Below are 23,164 nucleotides of genomic sequence, written 5' to 3'. Positions count from 1 at the left end.
CAATTATTATTAATTTTATATAGATTACTTTGTTTTGCACTTTGTTTTTCAGACAGCATAATATTTATAAAATATTATACTTATTTTATTACTTACAATAAATATTGTATGAAATATGCAATCTATATTTTGATAGCGTTTTGAGTAAAGATGTTATGATTTTTTCTTTCAGTTATATAAAATATTTATAAAATATTGACATATTAAAAAAATAAATTGTAATAAATATTTATATTTATCAAAAATATTGTGAGCTGTCTGGTTGTTTATTGTTAGATTTGGGTCATTGGTGGACGATTATTTTTTAAAGAATTTTTAAGTTTTAAAAAATCTAAGAAAATTCTGTTATACTCTCTTTTTTTAACGTTTAAGAATACGATTTTACAATTCTGATATTTTACTTTTTTTATCCAAAGTTAAGGCATAATCAACATAATGCAATAAAAAATTGAAAATAAGGAAGGTAATCAAAAAAGGACAAAAATTTACTTTTCTAAAAAAATTATATTTAAAAAATGGTGTCTCGCTCCTTTGAATTAATAATCGGTAATACTAGTCTTCGCTTTTATCGACTGCGTTCAATATGATCAGATGGCGCTTCTCTTCGCGATAGATTTGCGCACATGGCCCTAAAATCGCGATAACGAATGGGCCGACAGGTAGGGAAGGGAAGGATAGGAAGATAAGGAAAACAGAGGACGAACTAGTCTCACCGATACGGAGCGACTCTTCTTTTTTTTTACCGCGGTATTCGTACTTTCGCGATTCGAAATTAAAGCGGAACGTTCAATGTATTTATGACTGTACGGCACACCATTGTATGTGCACCTAGTGCCGCACGTACGTCGCTCGATCGTGCAGGCGACGTCCGAAGGTTCGATCTTCGTCGCGCGCCGCGGGCGCTTGCCGTGCACGCGTTTCGCGACGCTGCGATGCGGAACGTTGTGATGACAGGCATCGCACGTTGCTCTTTACGGACGCGTGTCATCGCACCGTGATGTAAGTACATGCTCGATTTAGACCGCTTGTACATCCTCCGAGAGGAGGACCGAAACGGAGCCTCGAGACTCGAGCTTGCCATCCCCGCGCTCTCATTTTGGCCAAGTGCAACCATCTGATTTTCGATTTGACGTTATCGTTGATAAATGAGATTGCAGACGTTTACTTTGGTATTAAACGAGATCTGTATATCGGGCAAATAAAGCTCTGGCTCTATTCAACCATTAAAACTCAAATTGTTACTTCAAATGTATAGTTGTTATCATTGCAACATCAGCGTTTGTTTTTTGCAGGCATGTGACTGCAGATTTTCATGTGTACAAAGGCGGAGGTGTCAGTGGTTATCCTTATGTCTTGTGAAGACTACAGTTGTTCAGTGAACAGCGGTTTCAACGATGGATTACGATTACATGCCCTTTCACAGGGAAAAAGACTTTCATAATAGATGCTGTGGTGGGAAGCTCTGGTGTATCAAGGCAAAGTATCTTTTGAATATGATTGCTGATGTTTTTCCAGGGGTGACCTTGATTAATCGATCATTGATTCATCAAGCAATAATATTCTCTCTAATCTTTACATCTAATCTTTCATTTTTCAATACATGAAAAGAAAGATGAGATTAAGAATGATAAATTATATTAGAAATTTGCTTTAAGCATTTCTTTTAATTGAGTCAATTAAGTTAATCAGAATTAGTCAAAGTTGCCCTGAAAATTACATTGTTGTTTCAATAAATAATCTTACTGTAGTATGTCTCTATTTTTTTTAGGATATATGTGGTATCATATGTGCAGTATTAACATGGATGCTGATAATCTATGCAGAATTTGTAGTGATGGCAGTGATTCTTATTCCTACGATAAATTCATTCTATTCTAGTTTAAATATGGCCATTTTCCAATCTCTAGCATTCCTGGCCTTTGCGTCGCATCTAAGAACCATGTTTACAGATCCGGTAATTGAGATAACACTAGAATCTTATTTATTGCTAGAGATTCAATGTGCATTGTGTAAAATAAACATTTTCTTTTTAAATTTATGCAGGGTGCAGTACCGAAAGGTAACGCAACGAAAGAAATGATACAACAAATGGGATTTAGAGACGGACAGGTTATTTTTAAGTGCCCAAAATGTTGTTCTATTAAACCTGACAGAGCTCATCATTGCTCTGTTTGCCAAAGGTGATCTAACGGAATCAAGATTATGTTAGATGCGGTCTATTTGACGCTATAAATGCTTCGAGGCAATCAGAACGAAGAGTTTTATCAATTAAAGATTGCTTCAAAGCATTTTTAGCAACAAATGAACCGTAGCTATAATCTAGCACTGATTATACTGTAATTGCAGATGCATTAGGAAAATGGATCATCATTGTCCATGGGTTAACAATTGCGTAGGAGAAAATAATCAAAAATACTTTGTACTTTTTACTGTAAGTATTTCACAAAGCACATATTATGGCATATATTAAGGCTCCACAAAGAATCAAGTTGATGATGCATTTTTAATGATTGGCGCAAAACTATCTCGAGATATTTCATACACAATATTTATACGTACACTTCGTGTGCTGTATTTCAGTTTTATATAGCGGGCATATCACTGCAATCTCTGTTTCTGTGTATACAACAATTTACCACGTGTGTCAGGCAAGAATGGAGGGAATGTTCCACATTTACTCCACCGGTGACGGTGGTGTTATTGTTATTTCTAGCATTCGAGGCACTTTTATTTGCCATTTTCACTGCTGTGATGTTAGGCACACAACTACAAGCTATTTGGAATGACGAAACCGTATGTATACGAAACATTGTCATTTCTCATGCGTACATAAAAACATTGCAGCTTGTATTTATCAAAATATACGTTACAGGGTATAGAACAACTTAAAAAAGAAGAGGCTAGATGGGTTCGCAATAGCAGATGGAAATCAATTCAAGCGGTTTTCGGAAGATTTTCGATAGCGTGGTTTTCTCCTTTTACCTCGCCTCCTAACATGAAAACGAAATTAGATTCTTATCTATATTCTGTTTGAATTATATTTTGATACATGTATCCATGACTTACATATAGAGGAATATTTAAGGTATATAAAAAACTAACGATTAATGATGTTCGATTAGTATACAGGCTGATTTTCGGATATATTACAACGGACTACTACAACTCTTCTCTAACTGAAGAGAATAATACAAGAAAATATTGCATAATTTTTAAGATTATTTTATATAAAAAAAAGATGTATGTTCAGTTTATAATAATGAAAATCTTGTACAATCTCGCGCATAATCAAATTTTATATATCAGTTTTCAGATTTTTGCTTATGAAAAAGAAATATTTCTTGTGATAGTAAAAATATTGACGATTTGCAATATTTAATAGAAATGTAGTTAACTATCATTATAATTGATGATTCACATTATTTTATAAAAATTTTATTTATTATTGGCTTATTTCATACGTGTACATCAGAACATTTATATAAATATCTGTATAGCTATATATAAAACAATTCTTACAATGATAAGTAAATTACAAGAGATGAGCGAGAACGAATATAGAATATATATATAATATATAAATTCTATTATTTATATACTATGATAATATTATATGTAATATATAATACGTTTATATACATATAATAGATATATATGTATGTAAATGTACATTTACATCTTTTTTTGTGGGATATTTGTAATTTTATACCGCTATCAAAATATTGTACGAATTTTTTGCTATGACAGCATTAGAAAAGTACTTAAGAAATAAGTCACAATCAGGGCCGATTTACGTTTTTTTTTTTTTTTATCTTCAGGTATAATAATGTATTGAAGTGCTACATATAAATTTTGAATTTAGATGTAACAAGATTTTATATTATGTTATATTTCGTAAAAAATAAGCGCATTTTAATACGTTGCAAAACTGCACTTTTAAACGACATATCTTCGTACATGACATAATCTATTTATATCCATAAAACTTCAAAATATTATTTTTTTATTGTTTGTTGATTAAACTTAAATTTGTATCTCTAGCTAATAGAAGTAAAATCGGCTCTAGTAACTATTATGATACTTTATCTAAAGAAACGTAATATCTTTTTAAAGATAAAGTATATTTTAGAGATTATTTTGATGATCAAAAAAATGTAATCCATAGAAATACTGCGACAACTATACATTATAATAATGAATAATAGAAATGGTTCTCTTCGAACATTTTCATTTCCTACTTTGAGACTGGGATTATATTTTATATTTATGTAAAAACGCATGAAAATTTAATTGTATCATACAAATACATACGAGACGTATAATGTTATTTTCATATCATTTGATTAGCATATCTTGTAATTGTAAAAAAAAAAAAAATATTTTACGTTGCAAAATTTTGCTTCCAAATTACATCGAATTACAAACGTATTCATAAGAAACAATAAAGATTGATCTTCAGGGATAAATTAAAAAAAAAAGGCTTGGTGATTATGTTATTTACCTGCACCTACTCAAGTAAATTTAGGATAAATAATATATGTATATAAATATAAATAAAATAAAAATAAATCACATATTTCCATCTTTTTATGTCGTCAATGCGACGTTGGCTATTAAACTCTGAAGAAGAATGCGTCTGAGCGTGTATCAAGGATTAAAGCATGAATTTCATCTTTTTTAAACCAAGTTTTTCCCATGATAATTAATTCACGCGCCTCGCTCCGTACATCAACACAATTTCATCCGAACTCACGTGAGCTCCGACTAACGTTGTTCCCTTGTTAGTCCGTGCACTCGCAAACAAGATTTCCCTGCTTGACTTGGAAACGAGCGATCAGTCCGCGCGGCGATACTACTGGCCGCTATTAGGAAAAGGATCGCCGATAATTAGCATTTCAATTTGTAGCCGTGATTTCTCCATATCGCTTTCTATCCTCGCTCTCCACGAAAGGTCTGAGTAAATATATTTTATATCATAAATACAAATATAAGAAATTAAATCTCTGACAATAATAACCGCGTAATAGAATATGAAACGCATAAAGCGCGCGTCCGGAGTTGCAACTACATAAATTTATCTGCCCGAACAATTTTACTTTTGCAAAAGTAAAAGTTGCATTAATAAAACTGATGCATTGCGTTATTAATCTTGTACACTTGAATGTCGCAGTACTCTCGATTAATTATTTTGATTACTATCAGCGATTGCACATACAAAAATATTAATATGAAATATTATACTATTAATAATTGTAATATTTATTATATTAATAATTAGAATATTTATTAATACTTATAATAGCAATAGTTATTATTGATGGTATAATATGTTATATTAGTATTTTTAAGAGAATGTGCAATCACCAATAGAAATTCAATAAAAATCCAAATAATTAATCGAAAGTACTGCGTTAGTCAAACGTACAAGATTAATAATGCAATGAATCGGCGAATGAAAAGTAAAGTTATTCAGGCAAATGATTTATTCATAATAATATTTATAATATTAATATGAATGTTAAACAATGCTTGTACTGAAAAAAAGTTTACATTCAAGTAAATATATGCAACTAAAAATAACTTATTTTATACTAGCTAATATTTATTTAAATTAAAGAAACAATTTTAAAATATTTACTTAAACATAAAAATATTTTTTAGTATGTATATAATATTAATGACATATTACATTTAACATACTGTTAATAATAATTTTCTAAATGTAATAAAAATTGTTGATTGTTATAATAGATTCGTTTCTTAAGTTTTCGATGGGACATTTTGTTTAAATCGTTTGTCTCCATTTTTTCCCTAGTATTAACATCTTTTAATATATTAAAATATTAAATTTGCATTTTATTATTAATATACTATTTATTAACATAAAATATTAATAATGATCTGTTAGATATAATAATCGTTGATTGTTACAATTGTTTTTTTAAGCTTTCACACGTTTAAATCGCTTTTGTCTCTGTTATTATTATTGAAATGATATAGTACAACATGTTCTTTTGAAAAGTTCGCGCTACTCGCGCGAGAAGGCCGTATCTCGTAATTTCATTTAGCCGTATCTATATTTCTCTCATAGCCCTTTTTACCTCTCTATTATATTTCCATCAAAAGTGAATTAAACCAAGCTTTCCGACAATAATTTTTTTTTTTTCCATGATAAGAACATGTTTAGTGGCAGTGATATCTCCTCGTACGTTAAAGTTGTTGCAGTCAATTACCTGCGATCTGCCGTAAAGCGAGCCGGCGCGGCGGCAAAGAGGCGTTATAGAAGTAAAGTGTGTCTAAAAAGCGCGATATCTGGCGGAAAAAAGAACGATTTATCCACTCGATGGAGATACGCATGTCCATCACGGGCCCGAAGCGCGCGCTGCACTCCGATTGGTCGGGCGCCGATAGCGCGGCAAAAAACGAATGCGTGCGTGCGCGCGCGCGCGCGGGGCTCGGTCGGCGGGGCCCGTTTTCCACTTTCATCGACTTCCGTTTTTGCGGACGGGGGATAAGCGATACGGCGGCGGTTTCCATCTCGACGGACGCGCGCGCGTGCACGACAAGGCCGACAACGAGGCGGCCGACGATCGAAATCCGCGTCTCGTCACGAGCGCCACTGCCACACCGCCATCGTCATCGTCGTCGTCGTCGTCGTCGTCGTCGTCGTCGTCGTCGTCGTTGTTGTTGTCGTTGATCGCTGGCTTTCACTTATTCGCAGTGATACCTCGGTGAGTCTTTTAGAAGCTCCACATGCACGCAATGCCAGGAAATTTCCACTTGTGTGGCCTACTTTAGACAATAGGCGAGTTTTTTTTTTTTTTTTTTTAATTCATCGATCGATCTATCGAAGAATTAAAGAACTTGGCTAATCTGTAGTTTCGAATTTGGAACGGGATCCCGAGTTTGTTGGCTTACAACTTTATGCACGGTGCATTTCAATATACGTATTTCAATATACTGTTCATTTAATATCTATATTTATTTACATGTGTATAATTAATATCTATTGTCATTATACTCATATACACACGTATATACGTATTTACTTCTTCACTATTTTTCTGACATTAAAATTTTAGGTAATAATATAAAATTTTTTTAAATGCTGGTTTGCGACATGCAATTTGTAAAGTGTTTCAAGTAATATAAAATTATAAATATTCGTATGCGTATTTTACATTTATATATCTAAATAAAAAAAAAATATTTCAAAAAATTTTTTATACATCCGTGTATGTTCAATCTACTTTCCATTAAACTTTCAGTACATGATACGGATGATACCCGTATTATTTTATTCGACTACATTTTTGATTCAACTTTCCGACTGAGAACTCATGCTCAAAACGAAGGTTCATCAGTAAATAACATTTTTATGTACACGCTTAAATCCCACAATATCATTCTAATCTCGAGTAACATTTGTTTCAGTTCGTTCTAATCGATTTTTTTATGCACTTTTAAAAAACGTTTGCACAATATTTTATTAAGCAATAACGAGAGAATGTATCTACACCGCAAATCCAAGCGTGTACTTTTATGTGTAATTCTTGAACTTTTTACACGCTTAGACGTGTAATTTAATATCGATACACGTCTAAGCGTGTGTAAAAAGTACAAGAAGTACACACATACAAATGTGTAAAAAATGACTATGCGATTTTACACATTTAAATCCAAGTGTGTAAAAATTATACACTTGGATTTGCAGTACAATAATCATGTAAATAAAAAATTTTTACTTTAAGGCAATGATGTGAGAATAATCGTTCACTTTAATTTGTGCGACAAACTGTAGGTGACTTCAACCAAACTCAATCAGCGATTAATTTAAATTACTCTTACATAATTCTAATTGTAGCTAGTTGTCCTTTAACAATTCTTTCCATGTGACAAAAAGTTAGTTACTTTTTTTCTTATCCACGAATTAAATACAGTACAAATACAAGTATTACTATAATTTCGTATACTTATATAGTATACACATTATGAGGAATATTTTTAATTTTCTTACGTCATAATGAAGTACATTCTCCATTTCTTCTTTCATATTTATTTTTTTCAGAATTTTATGTATTGTCATAAATTTTTAATGACGGTTTTTAAGAAGCCTTCAAATAGTGCGACAGAAAAAAAAATAGTATCAAATTAACAATTCATTGTTTCATATATAAGCAAGAATCTAAAATTTTCCTGGTAGAATTTACAATTTTAAACAAACATGATTTGCTTACATAAAGAAAAGAATTTTCTTTATGCAAGCAAAATTATGTCTGTTTAAGATTATAAATTTTTCCAAGAAGATTTTATATTCTTGCTCATATATGAAACAATGAATTGTTGATTTAATAATAATTTTTTTCTGTGTACTTGTTAGATATACACTTAAAGTACATAATTAAAACGTGTAAATAAAAGTATGTATTACTGAGTTAATCATCAGTTGCATTGAACAGAGTTGGATCGAAGTCATCCTTTGTATATTCTAACACATTTCGAATATGCACGTATATATATTTTTTAAATTTTTCGAATATTTTTCGTACATTAAGTATATAGTAGATATTAAAACTGTAAGTAGAATTCTGACGGGAATTACAGATCGTCCAAAGTGGATTTTAAACACGCGAATGAAGCTAATTCTACCGACAATAAGCCTAATGGTTGTCTTCTTTTTCTTTTTTTTTTATTAAAAAGGCTTTGTTTATCAAACAAAAATTTTTTTATTGTTAAACATGATTTGACTAGAGAGAATGGCAGGTTGCTCCATATAATCGGCGAAACTGGTTTTTCCGACTGTTGAGTTTCTGTGAAAGGCGCGTTCTTTTTTCATTTATTGACTGTAGAATGAATAAAATGAATAGACTGAATAGAACGAATAGAGTGAATAGGGCGTTGTTTCTGCCTTTGCCAAAGATTATGCTTCATTTCTTTTTTTAGATTCAAAGAATAAAAGAGAGTTACAATGTCTCTAACAAAGTGCGTTTGACCCGCGGTGCATCGTCTTCTAGACATTTGATTTACGAAGTGGCTCCGTGACGAGCCGTGCGCCTCGTTTCGTCACGCCTTGCTTGAACACTTTCGCTTTCGTGCTCCGCGGATCATCTCGTGATTCTTAATTGGACACTGTGTAATCGCCGTTTTACGGCTATTTACTTACCGATGCCTTATCTCGCGAGGCAATTTGATGCGATTAGCGCGGTATATATAAATGTTAAATTTTGCCCAGCGCGCAAGAATGCGAGAACGATTTGGGATTTGGCTCTCTTCATGGAATAATGGCTTCTCATCTCGCGTACGAAGGAAAGCGACGAAAAACACGGTTTTTCTCTCTCGCGATCTGTTTCGTGTTTCAGCACGATTAATTAATATATAGAATTAAATTTTTTTATTAAATTTATTAACTTTGCAAAAAAATTGGTAGAATCGGCAAGTACGATCGCTAATTAATGCGTATTTCTATTCGTAATTTCACAAACAGGAATACGCTTATTATACGCTTAATATTCTTATTTATTAAACGCGTTATTTCTAATTTACTGCGTATTAATTATCGCACTCGTTCCTGCTAATCCCGCGAGTCCTACAATATGCTTGTTAGATACGCATTTTAAGTACGTACGTAATTAAAACGCGTAATTAAAAGTGTGTAAACAAAGTTGTAAACACAAAGTTGCAAAGTATTTGTAAACAGATTTCACGTCGACTGAAAACTTGATTATTCGATTGTAATCGCGTTTACGACTAACTCGGACGCAATTCGTCAAGAATTGAGAGCTTAGCTTGAAAGAGACTTTTTAATATTTTTTTATTAAACATCGGGGACATCCCTTAGACTCTTTTTTTTTTAAATATTTTTGCATTGCCTCCACGTGTTCGGAACGATTACCTAGAACAATAACAGTTGGCCGCGCAACGAAAGGCATTACATTTCGTTAACGGCCTGTTTCGCAATAGGTGAACGGTCAAGGTACGTGCACATACGTAACGGAGAATGGAGAGCGACCGTAAAAATGTGATTTTAGAGCGAGCGTACCGTAGATAGATCCGCGTTCAAAATGATGCACAACGCATCTGTATCGTTAATCAGAGTGGCCCCAAAACAGCGGAAATCCTTTTAAAGATTTTCTTTTCTAACTTGGAGTCAGTCTCGTTTCTCAACGAGAATATCAAGCGAGATCATCGTTCAGTGTACCATCTCAACCGTATGCATCGTACAATCATTGCAATCAAATCTCAGATTGAAGTACCATCGATGAAAATTTCATAAATAAAAAATGTAACGTTATTATTTGATTTCTTGATTAGCGGAAAGTTATTCTTTTCCGAATCATGTTTGTGGATCGACAATTGATAATCTTGACATTTGCGCTAGGGAAAGATCGGCTTCAAATTATAGCTAAAGAATCTGTCGTAGGAAGAATAACTAGCGATTTTTAAAATATCTGTTACATTAAATTTCAGTGTCCATGAAAATAAATTGTGAAAGCAAAGCAAGTCGAGCTGTTTTGTAATGGCAAATTTTCTTATTCTCATTTCCGATATTGTATTTTTTCAATTTGGAAAATGGTTTTGATCTCCATTTCTTTTTTTCCTCTGTCTCCTTTTGCTTACATTAAATATGCCGATTTATTTTATTTAAATATTTTGTGTTTCTTTCTTTTAGAAGGCTTGTACGTATGTACATGTATGCTGCATAGAAATGCTTCTATTATACAGGATGCATCATTGTTATACACAGGATGTATTTTAGTCTAGATTTATCTCATGTGAATCGAAGCAATGCTCACGTTCCGCACGCAATGTTAAATTATATCACTCCTCGTATTTGTGGTTATTAACATCAAACGTAAATACGCACATATGAACTGAACAAACACGACATTTTTTTTGCAGCTAATAAATTGCAATTATAAACATATTTGCCACATGGCATAGCGTGTGATTAATTCGACGAAAAACCGGATTTATATCGCTTTCCCTGTTTCATCAAACAGTCGAGAGAGTTACATTGACAGGTTCATCGTTCTATGTATGTTACTTAAACGTTATTTGTCATTTTAGTATCTTGGTCGCGCGAGAGGTGATCAGGGAAATGGAACGGAAAATGGTAATGATATGGAACGGCCGCAATATTTCATTGGTACGTATAATTGTTTACTATTAGCCGAAAATTATCACATGGCATCACCACACACATAGCAACGATCGTGAAAATATTCATTGTAAATCGTTAAATTATCGTAAAAGAAACGTGTAAATCGTTAAGCTGTCGTAAAAGAAGTGCAAATCGTTGTACCATTAATTATGGCCGTCAGACTGTATAGCTATGTAAAGAAACTCAGAGCTGTACTTTAATTAAAATGTACGCAATTCTAAATTCAAATTATTGTTAAGTTAGTTTATTTGTAATCCTGAACAGATATTTATCGATCTAGTAATTATTAGAGAGTGATCGATCCTTACAAGTAATTATGTTTTTTTTTTATATCACAGCAGAGTATTACCTTTTTTTTTTGATATAATTTATTTCAATTTATTTTGTGAAATTAAATCTTTAATCTTTCTTTATTAATTTAATCTTTTTTTTACAGTTTCTTTAAGATTGTAGCATTATTATTAAATTTGCTGATTCGATGATCAAATTATAATAATTTGAGATATTCTATCTAGCTTCAGTTTACGATTGCATAATCATATCGCAGTTTATAGAATTGAAAAATATATTTAATAATTAATATGAAAATACTTTTAAATACTAAAAAAGATACGTTTCGGTGGAAAAATAGCAATTCTTATTTCTTAAATCTTTAAATTTTTTCTTCAATTTTAAATTTCGACAGTTCAAAATTCGCAAGACATTATATTTGTTAATTTTTTCAAATTTTCAAAGAAAACATCAACGTCTTGAATATTTGTTTTTCTGTCTAAAAGATGTCTAAAAAGATTTTATTGAAAATAACATTGTAGAATTTCTAAAAGATATCTGCAAACATCTTAAAATGTTTTTAACATCTTCTTAAGGTATTTGTCACATAAGACACTTTTCAGATTTTTAAAAGATACTTTTAAAAGACATTTTCAGACTTCTGAATAATATCTCAAAATGTTGCATAAGATCGTCAAAAGATATCTTTTCTAAACTTTTCGAAAAAAAATGCAAGACATTTCAAGACATGGCAACCTATTTTTAGAAATTTAAAAGATATCTTTACAAGATCATCCGATTGTCCGATTTTTTTTTCACGTTACTTCTTTTGATAGCAAACGATTAAATTGATAGCATTATTGCAGGTTTTTTGCTTTTTCGTCACGTTAATTGTCTTTGCGTCGGCATACGATCCGGATGACAAGTCTCTGAAGGACATTCTCTTACCGGAGGGTCAGTTCGAGGCGTTTTATCTGAAGGGTACGCAAGATGAGGAGCAAAACGCTGTGAGGCCGCCGCACCTTCACGGATCCTTTCATCAATACCGAAATCCGGCATTGGTTGACGCACCCAACAGCGCGGCATACGGATTTCGTTTCGACGGAAAACGTCGTTTCAATTTCAGTTGAACTATCGCGAATAATTCCAAGTAATAAAACGAAGGAGTTCTAAATATGTCAGAAGTATTACTGCGCTTTCATCAGGAATTGCGGTTATCATTTGAAATATGAAGATCAAGAATGCACAGTTGCCTGGCAGTTAGCGGTTAGAGCGATTTGCATCATTTTGTTTAGTCATGCGTATAAACTGAAAGTGTTTATGCATAAGAAAATTTCACATATACCTTTTTTTCTAGATAAAGGCCGCGAATGCGTTTTACCATTATCGTAATAATTTAGCAACAATTAAATAAATATTTGATGCTTTCTTCGAACATATGTTCTTGATTTATGAAAGAATAAAATATACATACATATCGGATTATTCGTGTTTTTTAATTAGACCCCTTATTTATTTTGTTAAAAAAAAAACTAAGCTGTCATGTTCTAGCAAAGTACACTCGAATCAACTCAGTCGAGATGATATATGATTAATGGTCGAGGCATTCGTTCAATTAAATTACAAGATCTATCTTACGTTGACATTGTTGAATTAATGAAGTCTGATAAATTTCCCAACATAAATCATTTTGGATTAGATAATAATTACAAAATTAAAATCATTATTTTCTAATCAATCATGGATTCGAATTTTTCTAGTCGATTCTAGATGCGAGAAGGAATATTCGAATAATGTATCAGCCATATTTACAACCCAATAAATATGTAATTGGATAATGTTCTAAATTTATTCAAATTATTTTATAAATCCTTTTAATATTGCACAAGAGAATAATAATGTTCGTACAATCAGCCAACTGAATTTTATTTTAACCAAGTTTAAAGCTTTGAAAACTCTAAAGAGATTTATTGAAAATTGGAAAGTTGTGATAAAGAGATGAAAGTAACGAGTTTGCTAAAAAAAAAGATCGATTTTTAATTGACTAAGCTATTTATAATTCGAAAGGTATACTGTGATTTTGACCATACATATGTATACAGTGTACATATAACATATACCATAATGCACTACATTCAAAGGTGAGAAAGTATGTGCTAAGTATATCAAGAACCTGCTCCGGATCATATCAGCAGGACTCATCATAAAAATTTTATGTAAGACATAGTTACTTGATTACACGAGTGAGCAAGACCGTTCGTAGGCGCGTACAACTTTTGAGTGTACGCGCCTACGAACAAGACTGGTTTACTCATTCGAAGGAACCGATTTGCCGCCAGATTAGATATTATTAGCTGTCTCGTGCGGAATGTATCGGCTCTTCTTAGCATTTCTATGGAATTTTCCAGACCTTTAATCTAGACTTTTTCCAGACTTGTAATCGACACCGTTACCACGCCTCTTCCGTTCGCGATTATTCTCGAGTACTCAATGATGAGTATAATTATACGAAAGATTGTGATTCTGTATATGGAATTATATCAGAATTGCTTCCACTTCTGCGTATCAATTAATTAGACGGATTTCTACCCAATTGAGCTGAGCAACGACGTATAATTCCCATTGACAACGAGGGATTAAGAATCCAATGCAATCCTCAGTTCTGTTCACAAAAACTTTCTACGTTTAAGCGACGGGTTAGAAAACTCTAACGCTTCACGCTGGAGATGGTAAACTCACAAACTCACGCAATTAAAATGGCGTGTAAATGATTTTACTTTCGTTAAGCCAATAGCCTTCGTTATGACTACTCTCGCGTTAATTTAGAAAATGTCTGAGGATTTCAATAACAAAAATATATTTTTTTTCGTTACAGCTTTACAGCACAATATATTTTCACAGTTATCGTGACAGCTGTGACAGTGAAAGCGCTGCACAAATTTGATGAGAAATTTTGTGTATTTTTCCGTTATATATATCTGAGAGTTTTCATCTCTGTAATTATGATAGTTAAATTTCTAATTTTTTCAAGCAGGAATTTTCCAATTTTCGTGGATTATTAAATTTAGAAATGGGTGATGTAATATAAATTTATTTTGACAATTAAGTATTTACATGTTACACAGGATGCCCCAAGTTCCCCGATATAGAACAATATCTATTAAATTATATGACGAAATAAAAATTGTAATCTGTAATTATGTATCTTTGCAAAAATAGATGTGTACAAGTATTGATATCTTTTATAGAATATTGATTAATTATTTGCCTAATTAATTTCGAAATAGTATTTCGGCAAAACGATAACGATATAGCGAATCATCTTACGATTAGTAATAAATTTGCAAAATTAAATTTGGAAAAAATTGTTCGATAATTAAGAGAAATATTTTAACTTGAGGAAAGTATATAAAATCACACAAATAATACAAGCACAAAGACCTAGCTGCGTAGAAGGCATTCTTCAATTTGTAAAAATATTTTAGTTGTATTATATGTAAAACATTAAAAAATATAATTAATCTATTTACACGCTAAGAAAAATGCACTATTATTCTTAAATTATAACATAAAAATATTGCAATAAAATATGTGTTATACATTCAGCTGGATAACATTTTAAATAGTCAAATGATTGTTTAAATAATTTTAAAATATTTATTTTTCAAATTTGAATTTGTGTAATTTTTGACAAATATTATTCAGAAATTATATTCCGACAAAATTGCTGCGTTATAACGTATCATTTTACAATTAGCGTAATTATTACGGAAAGCTGACCTCATGGGTAATGTTCGTTCCCCAATACTCGTACATGAAATTCGGAACCCGAATTGTAAGCAATCGATAATCCTTGTCATTCTCATGCTCTTTTCAGATTGCAGCGAATCCATGGTTATTGCGTTCCAAAAAAAACCGACTGATTCTAGATGGCTCTTGTCACAGACGGGCTTCTATCTGCAATACCTTGGCTTGTAGGTTCCTTTTGAAACAAGAAAGTGTCCTTGAAATTGTGAGCAATGAGATAGAGCGCAATGCAATGTTTTATTGGCCAATCGGAATGGGATGACATGACAATGACGTAAAGGATGGAAAAGTACGTCGTCTAGGATCCGTGAAATCAAAAGAATAAGGCCGTAAAAGGCTTGCGGCAGATGTCCACTTACTAATTATCTATTAATTGAGCGATCGGATTGTGAACTGGATAGCACGCAACTTGCGGCACGTTTCTAAAGTTTCTAAAATGCGATAGCCATGGAACCGTAAGTCGCTGCAATTTGAAAAAAAAGCATTGCTGTCATTAGAACGACGAAGACTATCGATCCCTTGCAATTTTGATTCCAAATTCAATGTACGAGGATTGAGGAACGTCAGCCTTTGGCAATGTTCTAGGGAACTCTTGTCACAGACAATCTTCTACCTGCAAAATCTTGGCTTGCAGGTTTCATTTGAACCAAAAAAAGTATCCTCGATGCTTGAAATTATGAACAATGAGATAGAGCGCATTGCAATGTTTATTGGTCAATCAGAAGACATGGGATGACATGGCAATGACATGGTAAAGGATAGAAGGATACGTCTAGTGAGTCTAGCCGGATCAGAAACCAAAAGAATAAGGTCGTAGAAGGTCTTACTGTACCGTAGGAAGTCCACTTACTGATTAATTATCTATCAATCGAGCGATCGGATTAATAACGCACTGGATGACACGCAACTCGCGGCACGTTTCTCAAGTTTCTAAAACGCAATAGTCATGGAATCGTAAGTCGTGGCAATTTGAAAAGCGCATCAGAATGACGAGGACTATCAATCGCTTACAATTTTCGGGAACATCTTGACGTCGATTTATGATACCGTTTTGATAACCCAATCCTGCGTGTCGGGCACATTTTTTTTTTATTACAACATTCTAACAAAGTTTGCACGTACGTATATTTATAATCTTTTTTTTTCTTACTTTTACTCATAAAATATATTGACGCAATTTAGTTGTTAAATTCGAGAGAGTCCATATAAAAGATGGAAATATCAAGAAAAATCTATAAAAATAAATTTAATTATCTAGAAAATAAATTTAAAAATGAACAAAAAACATTTGCGAAAGACTTTATTACTTTTAGACATTTTATCATGTACGTAATTTACTTGGAAGTGAAGCTGTGAGGAGGAAAGATCTCCTTGCGAGCACCTTCGAGAAACCTTGTTATAACGTATCACAATAAACACGTTTGTCTGGTCGAGCTGATTGCAATTTAGAAACTATGAAACATATCTCTCAATAACAATAAGGAAATATAGAAAACGAATTGCTCCGGTTAACCATCCGGTTTTTGCGAGATAGAATATGCGTTGTGTATTGGGGATTATACACCCAAGATGCGTTATCGTGCATGCTTCGACACGAACCCCGCTCTAATAGCTGCGGGAGAAGCTTTAAAAGAGGTGCGTAACACTGTAGTCCAACAGTCTTCGCAGTAGATCGGTAGGTGAGCGGAATTTCGTGCGAGCTACGATATGAGGATCACGTGTCTTATTACGGTGAGTGAAGACAGCTCACATTGGAGAACAATTGTCTTCGCAGTGAGAAAAAGTGAACGACGAAATTTACAATCAACGTGACTAATCGCGCTAATTTGCCGATACGGATCTTCCGCTAACATCGTCCTATTTCGATAGTAACGCTTCATTCGATCATTTCGATAAAGTGAACCCAAGGATACGTGTGAATCAGGGCAACTAAAAATTAAAACTATTTTTTTTATCGAAATAATTTTTACCTTTTTAATTCAACGAAATAATTAACAATACGCTCATATTGACAAAATTATATCTTTATAAAATGAAGATCTTTTAAATGATCCATTAATAGATTTTTTTTAATGCTAAGTAATAATGTTAATTTGAATTTTTGTATAAAAAAAATTTAGTAAGAGTCCGAAGAGAATAAATAATATTATTTGAATTAATTACAATTAATTATTACAATGTATAATTTATAGTACTATATATATAATATAATAGAAATACAATAACATGTTCTATTCTACATATATGTTTCTCATGTATGCCTCATATGTAGGTCTGTGCGTATCTATCGTCAACAGTATCCACTGAGGAAACCCAATATTTGAATAAGTAAGTCGATTTTCATTTTTCTCGTTTGTTATTTATAAGAAAAGTTTTTCTAAAAGAAGAGTTTCTTTCTTCTCTTCTTTTATTATAATATTTTAATTTTATAAGTATCAGATATAAATAATAAAAGTGTATTTAAGCAAATCTTATAAGTAAACAAAATTTTAATTTTATTTATTTAATATGTAGAGGAGAGAAGTAGGTCGTGAAATAGATGTAGGATGTTGAGATAGCATAATGTCTCGTATAATCTACGTTGAATTCGAGAAACAACCGGTATTACTTCGTTACAGTCTATTTAGACATTATAGAATGTACTGATCGTTAGTGTTCTACGTGTTTCTACAAAAGCAAAATTTCAGTTTTTCAGGCAATAGAAATTTTTACAGGTGCATATTCTTCACGTAACTTTGAAAAGTATATTAGGTATTAATTTTTTAATTTAATTCTAACTTAAAGAAGAATTGAACTTTGAATGTGGCTTTCAAATAATATAATTGAATTTAATGTGTGATGTAATGAGTGTATTATAAATTCAATATAAAGTTTTATTATGTACGGGATGTCGTGTAGTTCCGTGTGAAAACGACGGGCTTGTGAGTGATAGTTGTCGTAAGTTTGAAGTCACATGTCCCATATACAGAAATTTTTAATTCGTAAGCTTTAGTGGAAGTTACAGAGAAACTCTTTAGTTCTAGATGGCAAATAAAGACTGATAGTAGTTGTAATGGGATCTATCCGCTTCCATTATTACTATGTTATGTATGAGAGAAAAAGAGAGAGAGAGAGAGAGAGTCATGGGCTACTTACCAATCAAAAACATTCTAAACGACTATTGTGACTAATGTTATGATCGCATTGTAGACGTTGCATAATATTTACTAGTGCAGCAAAGAAATTATTTTAAAAGATTACTCGTAAGTCCAAGAAATTAGTTAAAAAAGAATAATTTTTTTTGGCAAGTAAAAATATATTTCATGAAATCTTTCTAAAACTTGTTTACTTTCAAGCACTCATTAGCGTGTAAGATTCTTAATTTGTAATTTTTTATAAATAAAAGTGTCTTTTACGACATTGGTAGTAAGCCACGAATCTCTTCCTATCTTACAAACGCATCTTTTTCTCCCTTCAGTAAATTGTAAATTATGTTCGTTCTATCCGTTCGTATATCCGGTAAATTTCTATCTGATGATCGACGATTGATAAAACCCTAAGGCTAACAAACTTGTATGCATAAGAATTAACACAAAGATGTCGTATTAATATATATACTGAGTTATTTAAAAAAAATAAAATAGCATTTCACCACCTACTTTTTTCCTCTAATAAAATATAATAATAATAGAATAATATAATATAATTTAATAATATAATATAATATAATTTTCCAGTTCATGCGATAAATAGACAAGTATTTTACATACGGAGGGTGTCTATAAAACCTATCTCCACCTCTTGTATTTCGGAAATAATTTAAAATTATGAAAAACTGTTTTCGAAATATAAAAGGTAGAGATAAACTTTTTAGATACTCTATACAAAAGTTGAAGTCGATAGCTTCAGAGTAGTTTTAGAAGTATCATGTCGGCTTAAAAAATGTATTTACTTTTAAATTTACGTAACATAAAAATCAATAAACATTTAGCTACGTGTATAAATGTTTGTAAATATTTTTTAAATACATACAAGTAAATGTGTAACAATATAAAAAATATGCGCAGCGGTTCTCTTTGAAAAAATTCCCCCAAATAAGCAAACTTTTCTTATTTTAGAATACTTCTTAATAAAATATATTATTTTTATTACTAAGCGTTATTCTACTGCGTACTTGTATAATTTCAATCTTTTTTCATTAACACTATTATTAAATTAACTATCAACTTTTTAATTTGTGATCATATTTCTAGCTGCAGTTTATGATTGCGTTTTAAATTCGACAAATCAAATCTATGCGCAGTTTATAAAATTAAAAAATGTATTAAAAATATCATTAAGCATCAAGATCCTTTTCGCTTAAAAATGGTATTTTTTTTTCTTCTACTAGTGTTATTCAATCTTTTCATTATATAAGTAATACATATATATTACATATTATTGTTTTCTCCAGGTTCCAGAGAACAGAATCACAAAAAGAATTTGTCTTTGATGCTACGACGAGGAAAGAAAGAAATCCCATCATTGGGATTCCACCCGATGTATTATCAATATTGCAAGTTACTCGACCGCGGGAACAAATCAGTATTGTCCAGAAGCCTTATTACAGAAAGGTCCGCCAATCTCCGTCTAAACCAGTAAAACCTTTACAACAATATCCTCTTAATAGCTCGAGACGTCCGCCATTAAAACGTGTGAGAATCCGCTCGATCGACGGATATGAGGTGAATGAAAATGAAGTCAACGAGTTCGTTCAGGAAGGGACTCCAGAAGAGATCCCAGACGAAGGACCGATTTACATCAAGCCTGTGGTTCGCGTCACAAAGAAAAATCTTTTCGATTCTTTTCTGGAAATATTGGATCAATTGCTGAATCCGGGGGAATCCAGAAAGGAGCTGGGTCCAATCGTCGGACCCATCAAGATCCCGGGATCTAGTCGCAAGATCTTTCTGCGCCTGATGGAACCGGTCGACTCGAGTCACGTTAACGTGCGCTTCGTAACGCAAGTACCGGTTCCCGTGGTGGATGAGAAGTCTATCTTAGGCAAGGAACACAAGACTGCCTTCTCGTTTCATTCGAACAATCCCGCTACCACAATTTTGAATCGATACCCTATCGTGTTGAATGACGAGATCTTCAGTTCCTCCAACCGTCATCAGGTTAAAGTGCCTCAAAACGCCACTCGCGTTTCCGCCAAAGGTCGAAAAGTGCAACCTAAACCTACGACTAAGCCAAAGAATCCTTCGGAAGATGCCGTGGAAAGCAATACGGAAAATGTATTGCCTGTTAAAGTGGCAGCTGCCAGCGGAGCGGAAAGCGATAAGAACCACTTGTACTATCAGTATCACACAGCATCGTCGGGAGACGATGCTGTGAAACAGGTGACGGAGATAATTAAAAATGAAGAATCGAAACACGAACAAAGTTTGAAGAACTCCATAGAACCCTACCAGCTAAGCACGCATCGTTTGCCTCTTCGGCAGGTGGCCCCGTTATACCCGCTATCGGCGATGGGACATACCGATTCTAGCTCTTACGAGAATACGTACAAAGTACCGAGCGACAGTCTCACCGCTCCCGGTCAGTACACGAGCTCGTACGAGCAATACAGCGACGCTAATGCAGGCTCGGTAGTCTATGATCAATTTTACAGCATCCCGAACACTTACTCGACCACCTATCAGAAGCAAAACGAGTTTAGTAACGCCCCGAGCTCTTACTCGATCTCTTATCAGAATCAAAACGAGTTCAACAACGCCCCGAGCTCCACTTCTTACGTCAAGCAGAACGATCTTTTCAATGCCCCCACCACCTATGCGAGTTCTTACGAGAAGCCGACCAACGTTCCACCATCACCGCCGACCACTTACGCGACTTCTCACGAGACGCAAAACGTCGTTCAAGCTGCTTCAAATTCTCAGGATGCACTTCGTGTCGTTGATCCGCCAGCTTATAATCCTGAGCCTCGGCAACTCTTCGGAAATCAAGCCAATATCGAATTCGAACCTATAATTCCACAACAGCGTTACAATTTTCCTAACGAGGTAGGCTCGTTGCCACGCAATAATGCGCAGAACGGCCAACTCTCGAACGCTCAGGTGACATGGGGTAAGCCGAAATGGGAGAATTCTGAAGCGAATTTCCAGAAAAATGAGTCTAATTTCCAAAAGAGCGTGGAGATCACCTCCGATGGCAATCGCGAGAAATGGCATCCGCTTGCGTTCGTGGCCGAAGACGCGGATTGGCAGAAGGCGTTCACCAATTTGGCGAACGTCGCGATTGGTAATCATGACGAAATCATCACGAGAGAACCATTGGTCAATCGTCCGAGACAGGCTCCGCGAAGCACTACGCCGGGCACGATCGAGAAAGAAAGGATCGATCAACGTCAAAGCAATAGGCGTCGCAAGTCTTCGGCCGCGGTTACTCGAAGTCCAAGATGTTCGCCTTCGGACAAGGGGGACAGATGCGAACAAACGGAACCCACGATCGCTTCGCTGCTTCCAGCGGAAAGGATCGTCATGGAGGAGCAAATACAACCGGTTGCCAATATTAAACAGGTTGTGATTACTCCAAAACCGATAGTGAGCACTACGATCGAATCTTTGCGATTGAACGCTACGAAGAGCAGCTGGATAATACAGGAACCGCAGCCACTGGTGATGACGACCGAGAGTCCTACGACCGAGAGTCCTACGACGAACAGCGTGACAGAGAAATCTTCGTCATTGATTAAAGCGATTAAGAGTACGACGGGGAAATCAGTCGAGAGTAAAACGAGAAGATCAATAGTGAGTAATTTAATAGAGAAATCTGTGGCGAGCAGTACGACGGAAAAATCGACAAGTGGCACGTCGGAGGCGTCAATACCAAATAATACCGCGAAAAGGCTGCGGTTGCCAAAGCGGCCTATGATAATGAAAAAACCGTCTTTTGTATTGAAAAGAGACGAGTCGGACAGCACGACGCGAAAGACGATAGCGGATACCACGACGCGAAAGACGATAGCGGATACCACGACGCGAAAGACGATAGCGGATACCACGACGCGGAAACCGACGACGAAAACGACGAAAACGACGAAAACGACGAAAACGACGACGGAGTCGTCGACGGAGAAAGCGAAGACGAGGCGACCGAAATACCGCAACGCGGTTGCAAAAACGAGTACCACTTGATAATTTGTTTATTAATAGCGCGTTTCTTTTTTAGGCAATAATCGATGGCAGTAACGCCTGTTTTTATGCATCTAAACGTTAACACATTTGCACACGTTAGTCATGGCGATGACAGCAATGCGCGATACTAACCGAAATAGTTTGTGATTTTATATATGTTTTAAGCAAAATAGAGAATTATCCGTTCGTGTATCTGCGTGTATTAGAGGAGTATGCTTGTGTATCCAGCAGATGCAATCGATTAAGATTATCGATTGTAATTGCAATTATTGATATATGTATGCATTGAAAGATCGAGTATAGTAACGCGCTTGCTGCCTTATTTCTTCGAAAAACTGGTTGTCGTCATTTAAATTCGAGGTATTTGTGAAATCTCTAAAAAGAATATTTACACAGGGTATAATGTTTACACAATTAAGGATAATTAATTTTGAGGAATCAAAAAAGGGTTAACCGCACTGAGACAAAAAGTTGTTAATTAGACTGAAATTATTAACTTGATTAAATTTCTTCAATTTAAGCATTTAATGTATTTTAAGTTAAACATATAAATGCTTAAATTAGTTCAAATATTTTATGTATTTGAGTTGAATACTTGAAATGAAAAAGTTTAATCAAGTTGAGAAATTTGGTCAATTTAATAATTATTTTTCCCAGTTTACATGTTCATTGAGCGTGAAGCATGTTAGGAATAAGATATGCATTACTTTTGCATATGATAAAAAACCTCGTGATTACATTATTGTTTAAAAACAATACGTGTTATTCA

At 33.7% G+C, this 23,164-nt stretch overlaps 3 protein-coding genes across 3 annotated transcripts; all 3 read left to right on the top strand.

The window, feature by feature from the left end:
- Positions 1 to 611: 611 nt before the first annotated feature.
- LOC105196263 (palmitoyltransferase ZDHHC3) lies at positions 612 to 4,478 on the top strand. Its single transcript, XM_011162084.3, has 7 exons — positions 612 to 999; positions 1,293 to 1,475; positions 1,769 to 1,954; positions 2,044 to 2,180; positions 2,347 to 2,431; positions 2,581 to 2,793; positions 2,873 to 4,478. The coding sequence occupies exons 2-7, from the start codon at positions 1,395 to 1,397 to the stop codon at positions 3,032 to 3,034; spliced, it is 864 nt and encodes a 287-aa protein (XP_011160386.1). The 5' UTR covers positions 612 to 999; positions 1,293 to 1,394; the 3' UTR covers positions 3,035 to 4,478.
- A 1,998-nt stretch (positions 4,479 to 6,476) lies between these two features.
- Positions 6,477 to 12,913, top strand: LOC105196254. Its single transcript, XM_011162073.3, has 3 exons — positions 6,477 to 6,731; positions 11,068 to 11,146; positions 12,298 to 12,913. The coding sequence occupies exons 2-3, from the start codon at positions 11,099 to 11,101 to the stop codon at positions 12,559 to 12,561; spliced, it is 312 nt and encodes a 103-aa protein (XP_011160375.1). The 5' UTR covers positions 6,477 to 6,731; positions 11,068 to 11,098; the 3' UTR covers positions 12,562 to 12,913.
- Positions 12,914 to 16,883: 3,970 nt separating this feature from the next.
- LOC113003841 (serine-rich adhesin for platelets) lies at positions 16,884 to 22,395 on the top strand. Its single transcript, XM_026135088.2, has 3 exons — positions 16,884 to 16,969; positions 17,511 to 17,566; positions 19,671 to 22,395. The coding sequence occupies exons 1-3, from the start codon at positions 16,946 to 16,948 to the stop codon at positions 22,393 to 22,395; spliced, it is 2,805 nt and encodes a 934-aa protein (XP_025990873.2). The 5' UTR covers positions 16,884 to 16,945.
- The last annotated feature ends 769 nt before the right edge of the window (positions 22,396 to 23,164 follow it).

This window comes from Solenopsis invicta, chromosome 8, assembly GCF_016802725.1.
Source record: "Solenopsis invicta isolate M01_SB chromosome 8, UNIL_Sinv_3.0, whole genome shotgun sequence".
NCBI lineage: Eukaryota > Metazoa > Arthropoda > Insecta > Hymenoptera > Formicidae > Solenopsis > Solenopsis invicta.
The sequence above is the reverse complement of the archived record's forward strand: the minus strand, read 5'-3'. Positions and strand labels throughout refer to the sequence as shown.

Coding starts and splice junctions, on each gene's coding strand:
- LOC113003841 (XM_026135088.2), top strand. CDS start 16,946: ATGAGGATCACGTGTCTTATTACG. Junction 16,970..17,510: donor GGATCACGTGTCTTATTACG/GTGAGTGAAGAC, acceptor CCTCATATGTAG/GTCTGTGCGTATCTATCGTC. Junction 17,567..19,670: donor GAAACCCAATATTTGAATAA/GTAAGTCGATTT, acceptor TGTTTTCTCCAG/GTTCCAGAGAACAGAATCAC.
- LOC105196254 (XM_011162073.3), top strand. CDS start 11,099: ATGGAACGGAAAATGGTAATGATATGGAACGGCCGCAATATTTCATTG. Junction 11,147..12,297: donor ACGGCCGCAATATTTCATTG/GTACGTATAATT, acceptor GCATTATTGCAG/GTTTTTTGCTTTTTCGTCAC.
- LOC105196263 (XM_011162084.3), top strand. CDS start 1,395: ATGGATTACGATTACATGCCCTTTCACAGGGAAAAAGACTTTCATAAT. Junction 2,181..2,346: donor CATTGCTCTGTTTGCCAAAG/GTGATCTAACGG, acceptor CTGTAATTGCAG/ATGCATTAGGAAAATGGATC. Junction 2,794..2,872: donor CTATTTGGAATGACGAAACC/GTATGTATACGA, acceptor TATACGTTACAG/GGTATAGAACAACTTAAAAA.